Consider the following 22461-nt stretch of genomic DNA (forward strand, 5'->3'; position numbering starts at 1 on the left):
TAAAAAAAAGTAAAATATCTATTTAAAACTATAATATTCTCATGACTGATATTTTTCTATGAGGTGTAAAATGTTGTCATTTGCCACAGGCTTGTCACTTAAGTCTAGTTACAACTACATTAATAATAAATTGACAATACAGCATAAAGTCTCTTAACACTGAGATGATCCTGCCAGTGTGAATAAAAACAGTAAGACATTTGCCTTGTTTTTTCAGTCTTCTGTTGGTGTATACACATGCAAAATGCTATTCTTTTTCTTTATGCTCACCCGAGTCCAATTGTTTAAGTAATCTAAACAATGCCGCCGCTTCACGAATTCTACTAAACTCGACGCAAAATGCTTCTACTTCTATAAATAATTCCTGAAAAGGTAAAAAAATATCTTAATATTTTAGTACTGATTTTAAAAATTATTTCATTATGAATAATGCATAAGAAAATTTAATTAAAATTTTATCAAATGTTGATGTTTAAACTACATGGTAAGCTAAAGCTCATTGCTTTAATCAATTTACGATTAAAGACGTAAATGTATTTATTTTGACTTGAGGACTATGGAAGCATGTTTATTTGGAAAGAAAATAACCAGTCGCGACTTCTACTACGTTGGTCATCGCCAACATAAATCCTGTATATCTTGGCTGAAGATTTCAAGTGATTAGCCCGCCGTGTTTGTCACACGCCATCGATTTGGGAACGCATACCGGTTTACTTGACCATGCACACAGAAAGATAATTCCGTGGTTCGAACGAACGACCTCAGACTTGAGAGGCGCTTGCTCATACCACTAGGCCATCACTGCTGCCTGTTTAAGGCTTTTTGATCGTGTGCGAGTGAATTTATTTTACACAACGCAAAAGTTTACATATTGCATAGTGTTGTTATAATCATCATTATAACAACACTAAATTATATAAAATCATCGCAGTGTTATTAATAGATTTTACCTTAACATTTATAATCTTGTTCCTAATCAGTGACTGTAAGAAAACGCATACTAGTCTCACGAGCCGGTTTTGCATATATCTGTCTCGTATAGTTTCACACGTCGATATACAGTTGCTAATATAAAGGTGAACAAACTCAACTGGCAGATCTACTGATGTTGTTAATCTGTGGAAAAAAACAATATTAAGCATTTTATATAGATAAAAAATCTCAAATATTTTTCACTATATTACCTATTAACAACTTCCATTGAATGCAGCGACATCTCCATATTAACGAGAACAGAGAAATATTCTGTGATATGTTGAGAGTGGATAAGTTTTAGAAGTACAGATATCGCCACCATTGGATTATTCTCTACTAACTCTGGTAACTGAAATATAAAAAATATTATGTCCATGGCAACCTGATTGCTTAAAGTAGAGAACTAAGTTGTTAAGGTATTGTTTGTGGAGTTTGGTAAAATAATATTTTGAGTTAGTAGTCATAGGAAGCTGATCAACTTTCATTAGTAGTACAGATACAGAAAGGTATGGGCCTTTAACAACATTTTTATTATTATTTAACTTATAATACCTGATAAGGTGTGATACCGATTTCATAGACAATGTCAGGGTTCTGGTCTAGTATAGCTAACAGCCTCTGTTGGTGTGGCACACTCAGTACCCCCTTTAATGCTAATTGAGTTAACTCTTTTGCTTCTGCCGATACATTAGCAGGGTCTTTTTCTTCTATCTTCTTCTCTTCTTGCTTTTCTTTCTTTTCATCCTGAGGTATAAAAGAATTAAAAAGTAGGAGTGTAGTACTTGCATAAATAGATTGTAGATTGTTGTTGATATGATTTATTCAAATCAATATCTTTTGTGATTTAATATAAAAAGATTTATGCATATAAAAAATGATAATTAACAGCTCTCTTTTTTTTGTAAAAAAGGACTAGCCCAACTAAGGCTACTATTTGCTAAGACTGCTATCAATGTCTACTGCTACACTTTGAAGCCTTTATTTAGAATTATGTGAAAGTATTATGAATAAATTTTCTTCTTTCTTCTAAAGTATGTGTCATAGTGAAAAATAATAGATTCAAATAGAAGGCTGATAAAAAAAATTCAATTAGAATAAATTAATATTTCAACAACATAAGAATAAAATTATATATTTCTTATCTTACTTTAGTCTTAGGTGACTGGGAAACTTTCTTCTCAACCTTTTCAGGTCTAAGGCCCAACAGTCCATCTAAATCCGTATCATATAATGGCACATATGTACCACGGTTTGGTAAATTCTTCCACACACCCTACAAAATATCTAGGTATCACTATAATATACAAGAGGTGTTATAATGTAAAAAACATTTCCTTTTTGGTTGTGATTTATATTTGGTCTTCTGCTCCTAGGTACCCTGAGACATGATAAAAAAATGTCTGTACAAGAGAACACCCTGATCATAGCATTATTATTTTATTACTTACTTCATTGGCAAAGGGGATTTCATTTGGTTCAATCAGGAAAGGTGGAGGTGGTATTGGACCAATTGGCTTCAATGTTTTGTGTAATGGAATATAGTCATTAGACATTAAGGCTTCTAAGAGCTCCTTCATTGCCATTCGATTGGGTGGAGACCTGTTGAATAGTTCAAGTTAATTTATTATACCTGTTAAGTTGCAGGATCAAAGCCAAAACCAAGTAGTACTGAATATAATCATGTTTTAATTTTTCAAAAATTTATGTATTTCTCATAATATAATGTTTATTAAAAAAAGAACAATTTATAATCAAAATATATGGGCATTTTTTAGGAACAATACACCCTAGAAGAACAAATCAAAACTATTTTACTTATGAATATGTTCTTACCCATCTCCAAGGGGCACAAGGGCCGAGGTTGTGACTTTAGCTATTGCACTCATTTCAGTTATTCTATCATTAACTAATGACTGAAGAGATGAAAAGTCAAATTCTAGGTCTTTGCTCACCACTTCTGTCAGCATCACTTGTTTTGCAGTCTTCTTAAACACCTGTAATTAATAACAGGTTTTTATAAACTAGTTTTAATCTAAACTATAGGTAAATCTAGACAATAGGGCATAGTGTAGAAATATTTTATTATATTTGCTCTTATTATATAACAGACAAGTTTTCTTTATATTTATTAATTCCAAACATTAAGTTTTATAATTCACATGTAAACATACTTTTGGTATAAATAGTGTTAACTTTTTTTTTCAATTGAAGGGTCCATAAAACAACATTAAATACCATGTAGCCAAAGTAAAGAATACATAAAATTTTACTTACATCTTTAATATTACAAGGAACAAATGAATGTAGCTGAGCGATAAATAACCTCTCCTGTGGTGCCAATGGAAGCAGACCTGGCTTGCCTTCCAATAAATGTAAAAATAAGGAACTAAATGGATTATCTACTTTGAAAAAGTCAAATATCAGTGCCAGTGCAACAACACGCTGACCTGGAAGCGAGAGATCTCCACCAGTTGTAAGAGATGATAGCAGAAGTGACACTGAAAATATAAAATAATGTAATGCATTATAATATGCATGCATAATATGTAAGCTAAGTCTATTTAATACCAAAATATCAAATATAAAATATCCTTGTACTCACAGTTAAAGTATTCCCCTCTTGGGAACCTTTTTTGAACCTGCGCGCATATTGCTTCCAAACTTTGCGAGTCAATCGTTTGCTCAGAAAAAAGACTGAAACAGAAATATACAACTAACTCATACTTTATACTAATTTACTTAAAAACACCATGACAGCAAACTTACTCTAATATGTATTTACTATTTTCATTAATTAGTTGTTGGGTCATAGTGAAAGGAAAATTACGAATTTAAACGAATTAATCGATTAACTATCAAAAAAGACTAGTATCCTAGAAAATATGTAACAATAACTAAAACTGTAAAGAAAATAAATAACATGCAAATTTACAAGATGCAATTTGTATTTTTTTTGTATCCTTAGGTTACGGTGACAACTGACAGTTAACATTCAAAATGATTTTCACATTGGAAAAACTGACATTGCGTCAATACTCAACAGATAAGCTATGGTATAAAACGGCGCAAAGCAGCTTATATTTCATATGTACATATGATACATAATAGAGGACGTGGAATATAACTCTAGACTAATTCTTTAAACTAAATCGATTATGATTATTTACAATTATTGTTTGCACGATGATGATGATCTACACAGAAAAAATTAATATTAGACAAATAAAGATGGCAGTAACAAAAACGTAGAGAGCTCTACCTTTTATAGGACTTCAAGCATAAATGGTTGAATTTGAGCTTAGCAAAAATTGTTGTTTTAAGCTAAATCAAGTTTCAGAAATTTTCTAGCTATATAAAATTTGTACTACAGATGAACAATCGTCATTGTCAGTAATGTTTTATTTGTTTAACCTACTTATTTCGTTGTAATGATCTCCTTGATCTACATTTTTCAAAGAATAATTGTTACGTGTAATTACTTTTCGAGTTTCCATCCTGCGAATACTTATTGTTATTGCAATTTTTTGGAAAGTTTTGCATGTTTCTAATGAAGAAGGCCAATTATTCTAATGGAAAATATAAACTTCGATCAATCAACGTGTTTACTCTATTGTTTAAAACCCATAAATAAGTTATTAACTTACTACTTAAAACATGAGATAAAGTTAAGCTTACCAGAAAAATATTTCTACGAAGTCCTACTGCACCATCTTATTGATTATGAGTGCGATTGCAAATATTTTACGTTTGAACCGCTGAATCGATTTTGATGAGCTTTACATTTTAAGTTGTTATAAAATAGTTTTGTCCTATACGTAAATAACACCAATGTTACCAGCGAGTATATCATACCTGTATGTTGAAAATATATATTTTTAAAACGGCTCCATAATTACCAAATTGCTTCTAAAAGGGATTTACCTGTTCGTTCATATGTACCAAGATTGTACAGCTATCTACAATGGCAGCACCGTTATCTTTAATTTGCGCTCGAAGCTCACTGTCCAATATTACTAGTAGTTATCACTCGAACGCTAATTGTACGGCTACGTATCGCGCTCATTTTGAGATAAGATTATAAAATCATATGGTGACCGCCATTTTCTGGGACCGAAAAAGCTAATGTTTGACCGTGATGGTGTGCAGTGTTTTGTTTAACTATGAGAGATCGAACATCAATAATGCATAACGTGAGGCCTTTGGAAATAACGCCGCCGCACAGGAGCCGCTCGTCTTCTTGGTCGTCGTGGCGGAGATATGCCAATTTACGACCGGAACCGCGATACTCCTTGCAATATCAGGTGATTATATGAAACCTTGGATTACCATATTTATGTAAACATTTACAATAGATAAACCATAATAAGTTCAAGATCGGATCAATAAAATTAAATTTTAAGTAGATATATATTAATGAGTAAGCGAGTTTTTGTGCCGAAAATTTTAACTGTAAATTATTGCGGCCAACATTTAAGATATGCAAATCACGGAAACGTATTGTGTAAATAATAGATACGCATTGTATTTATTTATCTTAAGATAAAATGTACCATTTTCTGATAAATATTGAGTATACAAAATATGTCTGTTACTTCTTTTCGTCAAAAAGGCGGAACTCATTTGAAACAAATTCGAAAGAGTGTTTGTTTGTTTTCCATAGATTAGCCAGAAGCCACATTTAATCCTTATTTATTAATTTGCTAATATTTTTTAATTACTTTAAAAGTTTATTTACCTTTTGAGATGTAACAAGAACTTTTAGTAATAAATCAAGTTGATAACAGTTTACCTATAATAATAATAAATATACTTTATTAGCTAAACCTCGTTTTAATGTTGCATTATTTTATAGACGCTAGTCTCCACACAAGGTCATTCCTGTGTTGTAGATGATTAGACAAATAGATGGTATATTATATCCAATAATTAAATAGTAAATATATATTACTCAAGTTATATTTAACAGCGTAAGCGTAAAATACTACAAAGTTGGTAAAAAAAATATTCTAGTAGCTTTCTTGTAGAATAAGTTCTTCAATACATTTACATTTTTTTGCGATCCAATCAACAATCATGAAATACACATAAATGAACATTAATTCATGTGTTTATGTACCTATGTGATCTACTTTAGACTATTGGTTATAACATTTTGGTTAAATTTTCTTTGTAAATGGATGCGGGATACCAATTTAAAATTGTTGGTATTACCAAACAGATAGTATTGTTATGTTTCGGTAAAATTCAGTTTAACAAGTTTTAAACGTGTATTTCATTCTAAATCTGACAGGCAGAATTTTAATCTAATTCAAGAAGCATTGCAAATACCAAAATATTCATATTTATATCATTATTAATAATAAACACTCCCAATATAATAAGCAATCAATAAATAAACATATTACGTTCTAAAGGTTTTAATGAAACTAAACTGCGTAAATTACAAAAACAAGTTTATTTCCAACACACAAGTATACAGTACTGCGTATATTGATTATAATGCGGTAAATCAAAAATGACAGTATGTCAGACTATTGTCAATCACAGATGGCAGAAGGTGTCATCTGGTTGTCATCGATGGTGTACACTACCGATTACCGAGTAAAAGAGATTTTCCTTGTTATATTTTTTAAAGTTTGTGTGTCCTCATATGTTTCTAGAGAATACAATTGTCTGGTGTTTAAATTAATAGTTCCATAACATTATATATGTGGCTCGTGGTATGGACAAGTGGAGCAAGTCTTCAAAAAGTAGCCAATACGATTGTGTAGCAAACGTGTCATCACTTTTTAAGTTAATACAACCGATGTTTTATATAAAAAGGAAAACGATTTGGTTAGCGTTTCGATAGCAAAAGTACAGGTTCTCATGGGTGATGGCTTGGCAGTCGGACAATCGTGTAAGTTTCCACATTAGGTGATTCTAACAGGATATCTAGTCAATTGATATGCTAACATAAATATGTCCTTGTCATTGATTTTGCTATTTAAATGGTCACTGTTTTGCTAGAAACGCGTCTCAAGGTATGTCTTATAATTTAGTTCTAAATTCTTGAGCTGCTTATGAATATGAGACACTTAATACAACATTAAATCTTCTTACAAGGTTAAGTTGTTATTCAGTAATTTATTGTATATTTACTATACTGTTCACTTTAATGTATGCATCATTGAAACATGAGAAATGCTGATTTGAAATGTATTATAGGTATAACTAATTTGTTTACATAAGCGCATATTATTTAATATTATTTGTATTTTTTACTAAAATTTCTGTGTGTTGTGTTTGATTGAATACTATAATTTGTAAAGACTTATTGGAAGGAATTACTTATTTCTTTTATAAGTAGTTGAGTCTTTGAATATTGTGTTTGTGTTTCAAGGGCTTTTATTTAAGGCTTTTATATAAGAATTGTAAATTAGTGTGATTGAATTTTTATTCTGTATGTGGTTATCACACAATGCATTTTTTATCAGAAAATATTCTTATCAGAAACTTATACAAATATATTGACTATTCTCTATGACTCATTTTACTATATCAACAGCTTAACTTTTCAGTTGTTAGTACTTTAAACATATTTTAGTTATTCTGTAAATTATAAAAAAAACTTAATGAGAAAAATATCCTTGAATTTGTTGATTATACTTCCAAATTTGGTTATCAGATTGTTTTTAGAATGAAAGATGCTTGAGTTAGAGTTAGATTAAATGTTTAATTAAAAACAAATGTATATAGTACGGGCTACTATAATTTTATTGTAATAATAATTTTTTAGTACAATATTTTTTCAGACCGAAGAGAATAGCTTCCTGCTTCGGTTGAAGATAATAGGAGCATATTCTTTGGCTAAGAAAGATATTTTTGGTGCTAGGTAAGTTGTGACTAATTCTAAAAGTATGCAGTACTAGTAGATTAGGTTTGAAGGATAAATACTTATAATTGTCTATTTATGTGTATTTATTATTGTCAGTACCTGTAACTGCTTTCATGAGTTAGTGACTAATTCATAATATGAACATCCCACAGGTTCCCTTGTGAAACTATAATTGCTTTAGATTGGAGGATCCAAAAGATGATTACCTTGACTATTAAGGAAAAATTATCTATGGAACAAAGCTTGAAATGATTTTTTCCATGCAAAGGTTTTACATTAGAATATAAACAGATCTTTAATCTATCTGTTATACTATACAACAAATATAGCCTTTAATGTTCTACTATATAGTAAATTAAAGTGTTGGATAGTAATGGTCTATACAAAACAAAAACTTTTCAAAGATTTTGTTTACTTACTATGTGAATGTATATAAGTTCCTTATAAAATTTAAAGTTACATCATTAGTAGGGCCACTTTTACAACTTTGGGTCTCGTCTGCTATATAATTAGAGATTGTTAAATCAGTTTGACCCTTACAATGTAACAAATTCATGTTTCCAAATATTTAATCATTTCCTTTTATTCGGTTGAACACTTGACTTTACAGTTTTAAGCTAAAGAGTAGTAGAATCAAAGTAAATCGGAAATCAAGGATGCCTAATGCTTAATAAAGATATTTTGTTTAGGGTTTTATTCTAGAAACTTTAACTTTTATATTCTGAACAATAACTAATGTACTTTATCTATTCGCATTAAAAATAAATTAGCAGTGTTGGCCTAGTGGCTTCAGCATCCCAGAGGTCGCATGTTCAATCCCCATGTACCAATGTTCATTCTCTGTGCGCATTTAACATTCGCTGGAACGGTGAAAGAAAACATCGTTGTGACACTGGCTTGCCTTATACCCAAGGAGCCAACGGGTGCGTCAGGCACAGAAGGTCACCGACTTGACTATTAGATAAACAAATGATCATGAAACAGATACAGAAATCTGAGGCCCAGACCTAAAAAGGTTGTGGCGCCATTTTTTTTTTAACGAATTGATTATCATTGAAATGCTCTCAATAATGTTTCTACATTTCAGTGACCCGTATGTTCGTGTGGAGTTGCAAAAGGTTGACTGTGACGTCACACTTGAGACTTTCCTGACTAAAACAAAGAAAAGGGTAATTTTTATTATATCCATATATGAAAAGATATTTACTTATATGTTTGTTGTCGTGTAGCCGGTAGTTTGTTATCTCTCACTATTAAACATAGTCGCAGTCTTCGCGGGACAGCCCTGTTAAAGTCTAAATTCTTTATTATCACGCAACATTATGACAATTTGAAGAATCTGTTTACTTTGTTTAAACGTTGACATTAGATTTTAATGAAACAATGCCTGTCCCTCCGATAATGTTGTCGTAAGTTCTTCTTTATTTGTTTACAACAGTTTAATAAATATCTACTTAAGTGGCCTCTATGAAAGATTATTTCTCAAGTAAGTAAATTAGGTTATATAAATACATGCTCCATTAGACTAAGAAAGAGCCTTTTGTTTCAACTTGATATTTTTCGTAAACTTAAAGGGAGATTTTAATACCTGGGTTAGAAGTTTTAAATAAATTTCAAAGTTTCGAACACTGAACATAAATTAGTTCTTTGCCTTACTGGAATCAGAAATAAAATTAAAATATCATTTGTTCATGTATGTTTTAATGTTTAGGCAGTAAAAATGTGAGGTTCTAAATTTACAATTTACTGTCAGTTCTTAAATCAAGGGCGTAGAATGGACAAGAAGAATTTGCATTAAACTCTTCGACACTTTACACATCTTTTAACTCACTTAAGTTTTTTTAAACGTCTGTAAACTAAGCACCCACAGCATTGTCCTCCTCATTACATAATAAAGTAGTTAATTGTTGTGATTAAATGAATAAATAAAGAAGAAAACCAAACATTTCTCTCAGCAAGACTCGGTGAAACAGCATCATACACTTACGTTGCGGGAACAACAAACACGTTCAAAAGTTTTGCCAAAGTAAACACTGGCACACAAACAAAAGTGAATTTGGCCCATTAGTTTGATCTCTCTCGTGGATAATATTTAAGGCAAATTGGAGCCCGTGCCTACTAACATGAAAAAAATATTATAACCTATGTTCACTATGGCGGTGAATGCAGAAACTAACAGGAAGAGTGGTCTAGCAAATACCGATGAGAGTTTAATAATCATAATTGTAAATTTCAGACCCTCAATCCAATATGGAATCAGGAGTTTGTATTTCGGGTAAGGCCTGTGTTTATTTCTAGCTTAAGCTTTTTATTCTTCTTTAAAGATGCTTTATTTTAATGTATAGAACAAAAAATTGAAAATATTAAACTTCAATTGTTTAACTATGTTAAGCGAAGCCCTCACAAGTATTTTTTCCTCGTGACTATGGAATTAACTGGGAAAAGAGAATCAGCGTTGCGGTTATTGAAACTAATATAATTGTTATTTGCTACGCATCATTTTGTTAATTCATTTTTTTTCACATTAAGTATCAATATGATGACGTAACAGTACAGATACCGGCAAACTTCTTGAGTATTAAACAAGGGGGAAAGTTTGCGCATAGTACACAGCGCGGGACACAAACGTCAACTGATTTACCAATCACGCGTTCGACACGTCACTCTCCCGCCGCCGCCCCCCCCACCCAGTGATACCTAAAAATTGCTTCTGCGCAGACAAGGACATTTGTACAATATGTTTGCCGGTATCTGTAATTTAGCACTGCTGCCACCTCAAATCCCACGATGGTTCTCTGTCCCCTGATATTTTAGAATTTCATTACGGTTGCTGCTTAATATAGATTTTACCTGAGAGTATTTTTATTTCACACTTTATGTGAATGATTAAAATTATGTCCTTCACCTTCAGGTAAAACCTCAAGAGCAGAAACTGCTAATTCAAGTGTTTGACGAAAATCGTCTTACTCGGGATGACTTCTTGGGCATGGCTGAAGTGCCACTCACGAACACGCCCTTCGAATCTGCGGCCAACGCCCGTCCGGCCATCACTAAGTACCCCCTGCGCCCGCGCAGGTCCGTGTAAGTAGATGCATGCTGTCGGCTATATTATTTCAGCATAGCCCGTGTTATTACCGGGATTTTTGGTTGCACTTTTAATACGGATAACACAAATATAAATCAGTTCAGAATTGAATGGCCTAAGGGATTGATTATTTTCTGAGGTAATTCATAATGACTAGTCATTCTAGATAAAAGATTGTGATTTCTATCCACATACGAAATCGTAATTTGTATTTGTGGTGCAAATACAATGCTTAGTACAGGATAAGTTTAGAAATCAATCCATAACTGTTGGTATAGTAACAATTTTCCTTATTAAAAACCATTCCTAAAACAATATGTCTGACAAAATAAGTTTGAATATAGAACATACTCTAGTCTGTGGTTTACGCCAATACTTTTTAGTAAAGCTTCTTTAACTCGAATTTAATGGCATTTCTTTGATAGTCTGCCGTAAAGTAAATGTAACGTTGAGTTCTGTTAATGATATAATTAAGTTCGTGTTAGTTCAAATAATAACAATTTTTCAATTCAATTTTATGTAGGTTTTCGTAGGCTCTGTATTATAGAAGCTTTACAAATGCACTCCAGTATTTTCCCACATTACGAAATCCAGTATTCGTTTCTTTTGCCAGCGATGTCGTTAAAATTGTTTGTCGTCAATGTTTTCGTACAATTGTAGGACACATGCTTGTTTTGTTTTTTCATGTATTAGTTACACTATCTTCACGGTTGGTTTTGTTACAATATTTGAGTAATTATAATCTAGATCAGTGTTGTCTAACCTTTTTGTGCAATACCAAACCCCCCCTGGCCTTTCTAAAACTCGTAATTGAATACATAATTTTTAATATCAAAAATTAAATTGGTAACTTTAAATCGTAAATGATAAGTTTGAGGAATAAATCACTAGGAAATTATTAACGAAAAATAATGATAAGTTGAAATTACTTTATTTCTCATAAGAATTGCATACATAATTCACTTACTGAGAAACAATATGTAAGATGTAGGTGTTAAAATAACAAAACAAAACAGTAACAAAAATGTGGGTAGACATAATAAACTCGATCAGTCAAATATGCAAAACTTGAACATTGTTCGAATTTAATTGCCATAATTATTTTGTGAGATCCTTGCACTTTTTGATTGCTATACAGAGATTCAGTGTCAAGTCTCCACGTTGAATACAACGTTTGACATAATAATGTCCAGCAAATTGCGTTTGCCAATTAACAATGAAATTGCCCAATTGGGGTATGGGGTATATATCAAAAATCATTTATCCATATAGGTAACACAATATACACTTATACGTCAATAAAAACATAAATATACATTAAATGATTGTAATTGGACATTCACTGCCTGTTTTACAGGAGAGAAGAACTGGCAATAAACTCTCCGCCACTCTTTTTAATCGCCAAGTTTTTTTTTGTATTACACAACGGTTGTAAGGAGCTGCAACCATCACACCTGTTACACATGACATCAGCAGGAGGCATGGTGAAATAGGAGCACGCACTTACATTCTCGTGGGAACAACACTGATCTAGAGTAATCTAAACCAGATTGAACTGAACTGAACCATTATTCAAAACTAATTTAATACATGTAAAGTGCGTTCAATACATACCTATGTATGAAGCTATATGATGCTATTTGACAATATTTTAAAATAGCATTTTAGATTATGTATTTGTACTACTATAGAACCAAAATAAACCTTGATAATTTCAAGAAACTTTCAAAACGCGTATCCTAGGCAAGATGGCTTCGAACCAGACTAGAATGAACCGTGTTTACTCGTAAACAATTACCAAGGAGTATTTAAGTATTAAGTTATTTTTTTTATCACTGAAACTTTTTGTGCATATATTCAATGTGTTAATTTTATGTTTTTTTATTTAGTTTTTTAGTTTTAGAGATGTTTCTGTTTTGTTTCCTAAATAAATAAATTATCATTCTTAATTGACACTGGGTCGACCGAGTATGTTTTAGAAGTTTAGTATACATTATTTATTTATTATCACTAGCGTATAACAGAAGATGCTATGAAACGTAGTGCTTATAATTTGACAATTGAGGAAATACCCACGCTTGTATAACTAAGAGAACCTGATTGAGTAAAGTGTATAAACTTGGCTCGTACATACACATACATATTATTTTTCGTGAAAAAATGTCTCCAACGGCCATAACATACACCACAGTATAGGCTTAGACATTACTAACATTACTCTACGTAATGTAATATTGTACATAGTACGATATCGTCAATATCGAGTTATCTGTGATTGTTTTGTGTCACGTGACTGGTGGATAAAAATAGAATTTTTAAATTATCGGTTTTTTGATAAATTAATGATTATTTACAAGTTATTTTAAATAATCATTAATTTACCTCGTTTTAAAGCCATGCTATGCAGATTAGTTTCAATGACACTTTATTTTTTATACTATTAAAAAGCCTATTACCAATGTATGCTTTCCGTATGTTAAAAGTTTATTTGGTTTTGCAATACTTAATTAGTTCGTGTCTGGCATAAGTAAGGCTTAAGTCTGGCATATACCGTAACTTTTAGGCTGAAATTTATATCGCATTCATATTTATTTATAGATTTATTCAATTTTCTTACAGTTAAACTTATAACAATTTTGCTGACACAATATTATTTAGAAAAATTAAGATAGTTTACACAGAAAGTATTTTTTTTGGCATCTTCTTATTAAATTATATAAACCTCTGTTAAAAGAATTCGTTATAATAAAGGTACATAAGTAAATAATACGTAAATAATGTATTCGAGATATTTGAAGTAGTTGCCTTCTTTATATGAAGAAGGGATATTAAATAATTAGATTACATATATGCTGAGTAAATAAGATCTGAGCTTGGATTGGACATGAAACAAAGAATACTGGCAGGATAATATATATTATTTTAAAACCAACAGCGCCAGATCTCGCATCCGTGGTTACATCGAGATATACCACGCTCTGGTGGGCCGCGTGGGACAGGAAGAAGGCGAATCCACGAGTCCACCAGATGACTGGGAGATGGTGGAACCTGCACCGCAAGTGGGGAATGTTCAGCCGGTAAGTTTCATCAATGGCATGCGTCTTCTTATTGGATGATAGACCATTTTGTGGAAGTATTTTGCACAATCGTGTGCGCTGTTATGACAGTTTATTGTATGATATTTTCACTTATTTGCATATAAGACTGATCGAAAGTTTTCGTCAGAAATAAGACATTTTCATATATTTTTATTCATTATTTTATTTCCTTGAATGTCTGCTTAGAGTCCACTATCGAGAAATTTGTGCTGTTCACCCGTATTGCGTATTTACGATAAACATTGTAAAGTTACAAACCAGAACTGATGGAATGATTAAAGATAATTAATGGTCAGATTTTACGTATGTCTGAGATTTACCAGAGATTTCAGAAGAGCCCGGAATATTTTCTTAATAATGTAAAATAATAATAAAGTTCATTTCCGAATATACAGTGGATGTGTTATATCCATTTTCTCTTGTTATTCTAATATCCTAACTTCCTTTAGAATTGTTCGGAACGTGTACCCTTCACGAGTAATGGCCTCCTTCAGCTTTTGCTAGACAATATTTGATAACTCAAATTTAAGGGAAAATTTATGTTCAAAACAGTCATATCAATAAGTACATGCCTATATTACATAGCAAATAATGTTAGAGCTGTCTAGGTTTATTGGTTAGGAGTAAAGTAAAGTAGAATTTTCGTGTAGGTGTTCGCGGGTTCAGTGCCGACGTTGATCGGGGAAGATGACTGGGAACTGATCGACACAGCACCCTTGCCCCTTGTACGTTAATTTTAATTATCAGGCGAATTTGGTGAAGGAAGCTTTTGCCAGGAAATCGCTGGTGCACAAGCATGACAGCACATATAAAAAAGCAAAATATGCACGTTAATTTGTGGCGATACTTCCGCCGGTGTTGTTTTGGTGTTGCGCCGTTTGACAGTTAAAGATGGATGGCATTTGACATTTCCCCTCATAAAAACGACGTTCAGACGTCGTGAGGAACGTATAATATACTTTTTTTTTTAAATTCGCTACTAAATAAATAATTCTTTTGTAGATAGGATAATATAGACAGATATGATTCTGTTCGCGTATACTACGCGTACGCGTGCAAATTTGTCCACGCTTTGAAATCAAATTGGTCTTGGGGTGACAGAAACGTGACTTATAGCTGTAGCTTGTAGCTGACTATAGTGTTACTTCAGAATGTCAAAAACGATTTTGACATACGGGACAGTTTGAGTTACATCCCGTTTTTGAATGTTACTCGTAGAAAATTTGGTAAAGTTCTGAAAAGACGTATATTAAGGCAAATATAAGCATGTATTCAAAGACAAATATGTAATGCACCCAAGACACTCACTATCGCTATGTTATTCCATTAACCTCAAACGACTGTTCAAATATCTAACATTCCTTAATTTATGGGAATAAAAACATTTAAATTCTGTCATGCTTTCTATACTGGTATGGAATATTTCATATAATATGTATTTTTGTTCTTACAGGCGATAGGAGGAGATCCACTCCCCGCTGGTTGGGAGGAAAGGCAAGACGCGAATGGAAGAACATATTACGTGAATCACGCGGCTCGGTCCACACAATGGGAGCGGCCTACTTTCACGTAATTATTTTAATATGTATACCAATTGTTTCAAGGCCAGATCTCGTTTTAAGAATTGATATAGGAATATGATGAGCTTGAAACTAGATTTAAGTTTTATTCTTGAATACGGGTTTAGATGGTCTACTACTCTATGAGAAATTTGAAAAAGTATGTCATTTATTTTCTTGCCCTTATCGTTTGAGCCAAACTCGGTAATGCCAGCGTTCGTTTCTTTTCCATTGATTTTTTTTTCTATAGACTCATAGCCTTGCGAAACAATAATAATTTCTCCAGCCAACCTAAAATCTTCAGTTTTCTATTGAATTAAAAACTCTCGATTAGGAATTGTATAAAAAAAATTAGCCATAAGTAACAAACTAATACCAATTAAAGCGATTTTTTTTATTCTTTTTATATTATTTATTTATATTATCTCCCTGAAGATAAAAAATTATATACACCTTCAATTTTAAGACGGGTTGGCCCAGCGTCGTCGACCCTCAATCCTAAATTCATGGAATCGAGTCATGGCTGTACGATAAAGAACTTTTTGTGTATGCGTACGTGTACGCATGTACGCATTTAATACTATCTCGTACGGTGAAAGAAAACATCGTCCGGAAACGGGCATGCCTTAGACGCAATCTATGTGTTAGGCACAGACGGCCAATTTATTTCCCAGTTGAGAAAATAATTACGAATCAGATACAGAAACCTCTAAGACCTAAAGGTTTTTTTATGTATATGATTTTCACCAGCCGTAATATGAGTACGGAGTCTCAAGCGGAGCGTATGGAGACGGCAGCGACGGAGTTCCAACGCAGATTCCACATCTCCGCGGATGATGAACACAATCAGGCTAACGCGCAGCCGCATGTATGTTTTCTTTTATTTGTGTGGGTTAAACTTAACAGAATCTAAGCACAGATAGATTTCTAATTAAGAGGGTAGAGGTTAAAATTTTGTTAGGAAAAGAGGGTAGATTTCTTGATTAAAGACTTTTAATTTATACTGTAGTTTTAAAGCACTAAACGTTGCCTGAAACGATTGCCTAAGACTAAGGTTTTTTTAATAGTGAGAATAATTGAAATTGTGGTTTTTCAAGTTAAAAGCGTCGGGGTTTGTAATGATAAATCACGAGTAGGGCGCAATTTGTGTACAGAATGTTATTAAAAAAATGTTGATATAATTAGAAGTCTTACTGTCTGCTTAGGTTCTGTTTCTCGTATGTATTAGATGTCAAATTAATGTTATTATCAGTCACAGATTTCAAAGTTAAATTAACTTTTTAACTAGCAAAACAATCAATCCGCTTATAATCGCTTGCATACAAATGCAAATTACTACTAATATTTTGTTAATAAGGGTGTAAAATACTATCTATTCCTGCTAAAGTGAGTTTTTTTTAATTTACCACTATTCAAAAAAGATTTTAATGATTTCGTATATGTGGATGACATAACGCATTCTATGTACACGAAATCGCGGGTTTCGTAATTTTAAAAATACACATGTTGCGTATACTCTTACAACTTGCATAAAGATAAATAGTGTCTTATAAACCTGTTTAATATTTGTGGCCTTATTCGTAAGTGTGCCACAAGTTCCAGAATGTTCTGTCACGTTCATTTATTTGCAAACTGATACGAGAGTGAAAGTGACAAAAGATTCTAGATGACCTGCTTTTACGTTTATGGATTTTGGATTATTTTGCTGTCTTAAAAGCCTTCACTCAACAAATTTTATATTAAGTGTACTGGTCTTAGTTGCTTTACGCCAAAAAGTGGGGAATTGCATGCGCACGCGTACGCAAAGTCTAAGCTGGACTAGACATTCATTTTCAAGTATCTTTTTACGATTTAAGTTACTGTCTGCAGCATGGCTTTAGCAAATGTAGATGGGAAGTTGAAATTGTGTTTCATTATTTGTTTTTTCATTAACTCATACAAAACTATGTAATTCTTTATATATTCATACGTTATAAATGTAAATAATTAAGAATTGCATAGTACAACTTTCATCCTTGTAAAAAAACTCTAGCAGCAGAACAAACAAATTTGGTATTTAACTATCATAATGTATGCAGACATTGTGTAAAAGAATTGGTATCATTGGATCTCGATACATTCACTGTGATGTCCTCACATGTCATAGACAATACTTCGGCACAATAGAAATATCAAGTTAACTTTTCCAAGTCTATTATATGTATGAAGGTAATTGTAAAGCTTTGTATAATGTCCCCATAACAAAATGTAACAAACAGTTAGTGTCAATTCTAAATCTCTAACAGGAGGAACCAAATATGCCAGCCGAAAGCTCCGCTGACTCGACTGAATCAAGAACTGAAAATGAAGTCGAATCTAATGAATTATCTGAAAACCCAAACGAACCTACACCGTTCTCTACGCCTGCCCTTTCGCCTGTAATCGAACACACTACCGAAACAGCGCCTAACCCTAACGACTGTGATACTAATGTTAACGAACGAAACGAAGAAAATGACGTAGTATGTGCTAATGAAACGACTGAAAATACAACAGAACAAACTGAACAAGAACACAACGAAATCATTGAAGCCGTTAATGCCGAAGCATCTAGTAGTATCGACATAGTTAATGACGATGAATCTGTAACGCCTACAAATAAATTATCACCAACAAGTAGTCAAGATACGTCCGAAACGGATACTATAGAGATTGAATTGAGGCCGACGGTTGAAGAGATAATAATAACTAGTCCTGAAGAGACTCAAGAGGAGATAGACAGGGTTAACGGTGTTCAAAACGAAGAGGTGGAAAGAAGGGACGTCGAACGTAATGAAGAAACGGGTGACGAGTCAGCGGAGTCTTTGACGTTTGACGAGAACCACTTCAGTACGCCGACTGGAGGCGTTAGTCCAGAACGGCGCTCCGCAACGGGTAGGCGCTCCTCAACTGACAGACGTAGACGACGAACAACGGCCAGTTCAATGAGCTCAGAGGTAAGAAAGTGCGGGAGTGACGTTTTGAACGGGTACTCACTAGCGAGCTGTTACCAGTACCTTAGTTTTTGATACATTTTCTACTCCTAGATGTTTCAAATGTATGACGAAGTGTTAGAAAATATTTTTTGCATATATTTTTCACATGTAACACGGTGATACTTCATAACTACTTGGCGAGGTTGTTTAGGGGCGCGTTATATACAAGAAATATTTTTTTCTAATGTTTTATATCTTGTTTATTAGATTTTATTGCTATTTCTCATGTCTCATTAGTGAGTTCTCGGCTTACGAGTGTAAATGTACATTTGTGGGTTTTATTACGTCCCGCTAATAGCACCCGAGTGCAACGCTAGCTCTAGTACACAATGGAATGAATCGGCTAGAATACTTTGCGGCTCAAGGCTCGATCTCTATATTATGCTTGGGCAATTGTCTATGATAATCAGCGATGTATAGAATTCGTTGCCTTTGAACGTTATTTTAATGATGGCGTGATTCTATATGTCAATGTTGAGGACATTGTGGGCGTTGTCGCGGTTACATCATCGAGTCTAAATACCGAGCTGGTCAACTCGTTGATGTGCCTAAGACGTCACGGCTGCGCTTGCAACTAACACAGTGCGATAACAAACGCTCATATGGAGGACATTGGACATCACGAAGTCCTAACACGCACATTGTAAATAAAATTCTCGTACTAAAATCTTTCGCGAACACAGGAACAGCTTTAAAGTAAAGGGAGATTTTGGCATGAATAAAATTAATGATGTATATATCATGTCAAGGTCAAAATTATTAATTTGGTAAGGTTTCTGCACCGGTTTAATTTCATAGAATTCAAGCTTTTTCTATAGGTTTGCTTTCGCTAAGCTTGTATCGCATGCGCATGGCATGTTTAAATATTTCGCATAGTTACAGTACTGCATGGATTTAGTAAGGTATGGAATTTTTAATACAACTAGATTTGGATATTTGTGTGTTAATGATTTTCTTTAATTGAGTGGTCAACAAAAACGCAATTTTTTCTATTTTAAATTCAAAAAGGGAGTTCATTTCAAATAAATAGTTGGTTATTAGTTAATAATATTATTATTTATTTATTAATAATGATTGGACGCTAAAAATATAATGTTATTAGGACGAGTCGGACGGTTCCTCAGAGAGTACACGAAGCAGCAGTGCCAGCAGCACCCAGAGTCAGAACTTACCTAACAGCGATGGTTTGTATTGTTAAAATATTTATAGATATAATAAATAAATTTACGGTCCGAAAACTTTCACTCCCGTATGACAAAACCTCTTCTAAATTTTGCCCTCGGATTAAAATTCGTCTCATCGGACATAATTAATGATACTTATTCAGAAATATATAATAAACTTTATGGTTATAACTACCGTTTGTATACGCGTTGTTTTAACTTATTGAGGTAATAGTAAGCTCCCGATAGCGATAACTATTGTCTTTAATGTTTGTGTAGCGCCCGATCAGCGCTATGTATATTAAAAGATCTAGAGAAATTGTATACAATCGTTGGGATTGCTATTGAAATAACTAGCTTCAAAAAAAAAAATACATTTAACACGTACAAAAAAGTATGTATACAAAATTATTGTAGTGAGTTCGGGAGTTGTTGGATGGATGTTCAAATAAATGAAACACTTTGCTTTGAAAGCTCTACTCAACTGTCTTTAAGGCTTCAGAACAAGAGTTTGTCTAAAATAAAATTGGGAATAGTGGGTTTACGATTGCGATGAAAAACTGTAACTTAAGATGTTTATCGGTTTTTGAAACTAAGTGAGACATTTGATACCCATCTATCTTTATACATAAAAATGAATTGCCGTTCGTTTGTCTCGTTAAAACTCGACAATGTAGTAGTGAAGTATACCATATCATACATACTATATCTACGGTATATGTTAAAAGTTATTTTATCTAAAATATATGACAATTTTGGTAAATATAAATTTAACAAAAAATCAAAAAAAATACTACAAATTTTTATCAAGGGGAAATTTTTTTAAAACAGCGGATTAAGTATGAGTAGGCGCTTAAAAATGCTTACTTTAAAATTGATCAGCCCACTACCGAATAAATCCAGCTCCGGTTAAGTACTGTTTCATCCGTTGAAATCGCGAAGAATTTGAAAGATTTATTTGATTTTTAATATATTATCTTTAGGTACAGAAATCCTAAGGCCCAGACCTACAAAGGTTGTGGCGCGATTGATTGATTGATTTATTTTATTTTAAATTCTATTGCAGGTCTCCCTCCAGGCTGGAGTATGCAGCGTGCTCCAAATGGTAGAGTGTTCTTCATCGACCACAATAATAAGACAACTACTTGGGTCGATCCTAGGACAGGTAACTAATAAAATATTAGCAAAAATTAATTAATTTTTTGCAGATGTATTTAAGTATGGAGCAGTGTTGGCCTAGTGGCTTCAGCGTACGATTCTCATCCCTGAGGTCGTAGGTTCGATCCCCGGGTGTGCACCAATGGATTTTCTTTCTATGTGCGCATTTAACATTAGCTCGAACGATGAAGGAAAACATCGTGAGCAAACCGGCTTGCCTCAGACCCAAAAAGTCACCGGCGTGCGTCAGGCACAGGCGGCTGATCACCTACTTGCCTATTTATTCGATTAAAAAATGATCATGACACATATACAGAAATCTGAGGCCCAGACCTAAAAAAGGTTTTAGCGCCATTGGTTTATTTTTTATATTTAAGTATAACCGATCGAAATTGATTATATTAAATAATGAATGCGTAATATTTTACAGGTTGTGCATCGAATTTGCCAAGCGCAGCGTTAGCGAGCGCGGGAGCGGAAGCGGATGAGTTAGGTCCGCTGCCTGAGGGATGGGAGGAACGCGTACATACAGATGGGCGGATCTTCTTTATTGATCACAGTGAGTTGAATATTTTTGTGCCCCTACTAACCGTTAAATTTTATTTTGGCGCCGGGACTTTTATTTGGTTTTTTTTTTTTACTTTCTTGTTACTTACAATTGCTAGAATGATACAAAACAGCAATGATAAAGATAACATCTTGATTTGTTATTACTTAAAAATTATTTGATCAAAATTTATCCTGGGAGCAGCATGTTAAAGAAGTTAGCCGAAAATTATACGGTGCCTCCAGTATCCTTCGACGTCTTAGTAATTTTCTTCCCTTTAGTACCAAAACCTCACTGGCGCAATCTCTCCTCCTGCCTTTACTGGACTACGCCGATTCTTGCTCCTCCGATCTTAACGAGGAATTGCTAAATAGACTTTATCGTCTCCAAAATAACAATACTCTAAAAGAAAAATAAATAAATAAATAATAATAATAGAGAGATAACAATTTTTTTTAAAGAAAAAGGTTTAATTGTGTAATACGTGTGTGCTGTGGTTGTAATTGGCCCTGGCTCAGCATTATGCTGAGGAGCAGAGTTGTTCCACAGCGCTGGTCATTCTGCCAGAGACCACAGCAAGAAATCACGGAGGAACTTGTTTACACTAAAAAGCCGCAAATCATACGGTGATTTCCACTAATTATTGCACACAAAATATTGTCACTTGGACACTTCACACAGTACTTATCACTTGTCTTCACTATTCGCAACTTTATCACTTCGGTGTTATACTATAAATGAATTTATTCTTTGCGTTTCGGCTTGCTTATATATCTCTGGGAATAATCTAGTATTGGCAGTGAGTAGCGATTGCACAATTTTAGATCGTACGTACTCTTTCGCACATTGCTCCGTCCTTATCGTACGGCGTTCTAGTGTTCAGTCTGGCTTCAAAAAGTTCCGATCTTCCCTCTCTCTCGTGTATCATTCCGTTCTTGTCTAACATCTAGAAAATTCGTTCGAGAATATTCCTTCATCAAAGGGT

At 33.3% G+C, this 22461-nt stretch overlaps 2 protein-coding genes across 8 annotated transcripts in view; one reads left to right on the forward strand and one right to left on the reverse strand.

Moving 5' to 3' along the window:
* Positions 1-17: 17 nt before the first annotated feature.
* LOC123715471 (CCR4-NOT transcription complex subunit 11) lies at positions 18-3876 on the reverse strand. Its single transcript, XM_045670486.1, has 10 exons — positions 3742-3876; positions 3578-3669; positions 3250-3473; positions 2809-2969; positions 2424-2574; positions 2123-2248; positions 1528-1719; positions 1185-1324; positions 951-1116; positions 18-364 (listed from the first exon to the last, which is right to left on the reverse strand). The coding sequence occupies exons 1-10, from the start codon at positions 3783-3785 to the stop codon at positions 248-250; spliced, it is 1413 nt and encodes a 470-aa protein (XP_045526442.1). The 5' UTR covers positions 3786-3876; the 3' UTR covers positions 18-247.
* Positions 3877-5007: 1131 nt separating this feature from the next.
* The window catches only part of LOC123715708 (E3 ubiquitin-protein ligase Nedd-4), a 28444-nt gene continuing 10990 nt past the window's right edge, over positions 5008-22461 (forward strand). The window contains exons 1-13 of one of the 7 annotated variants that reach the window (XM_045670944.1): positions 5008-5276; positions 7770-7849; positions 8940-9021; positions 10089-10127; positions 10764-10933; positions 13873-14014; positions 14686-14760; positions 15489-15604; positions 16345-16462; positions 17880-18569; positions 19711-19792; positions 20838-20936; positions 21360-21488. In XM_045670944.1, the coding sequence (XP_045526900.1) occupies positions 5136-5276; positions 7770-7849; positions 8940-9021; positions 10089-10127; positions 10764-10933; positions 13873-14014; positions 14686-14760; positions 15489-15604; positions 16345-16462; positions 17880-18569; positions 19711-19792; positions 20838-20936; positions 21360-21488 (1963 nt within the window). In that variant the 5' untranslated portion in view covers positions 5008-5135. Of the gene's footprint in view, positions 5277-6543; positions 6875-7753; positions 7850-8939; positions 9022-10088; positions 10128-10763; positions 10934-13872; positions 14015-14685; positions 14761-15488; positions 15605-16344; positions 16463-17879; positions 18570-19710; positions 19793-20837; positions 20937-21359; positions 21489-22461 lie in introns of those variants that run through there. The other 6 variants (XM_045670945.1, XM_045670947.1, XM_045670948.1 and 3 more) reach the window with 6 other exon arrangements.

This window comes from Pieris brassicae, chromosome 10 (assembly GCF_905147105.1).
Source record: "Pieris brassicae chromosome 10, ilPieBrab1.1, whole genome shotgun sequence".
NCBI classification, from domain to species: Eukaryota; Metazoa; Arthropoda; class Insecta; order Lepidoptera; family Pieridae; genus Pieris; species Pieris brassicae.

Excerpts from the sequence above, each read along its gene's own strand:
- LOC123715471 (XM_045670486.1), bottom strand. The coding sequence starts at position 3,785 with ATGACCCAACAACTAATTAATGAAAATAGTAAATACATATTAGA. Across the intron at positions 2,575-2,808 it reads CTTGTGCCCCTTGGAGATGG|GTCTCCACCCAATCGAATGG; the intron begins GTAAGAACATAT and ends ACTATTCAACAG. Across the intron at positions 1,720-2,122 it reads CCCAGTCACCTAAGACTAAA|GATGAAAAGAAAGAAAAGCA; the intron begins GTAAGATAAGAA and ends TTTATACCTCAG.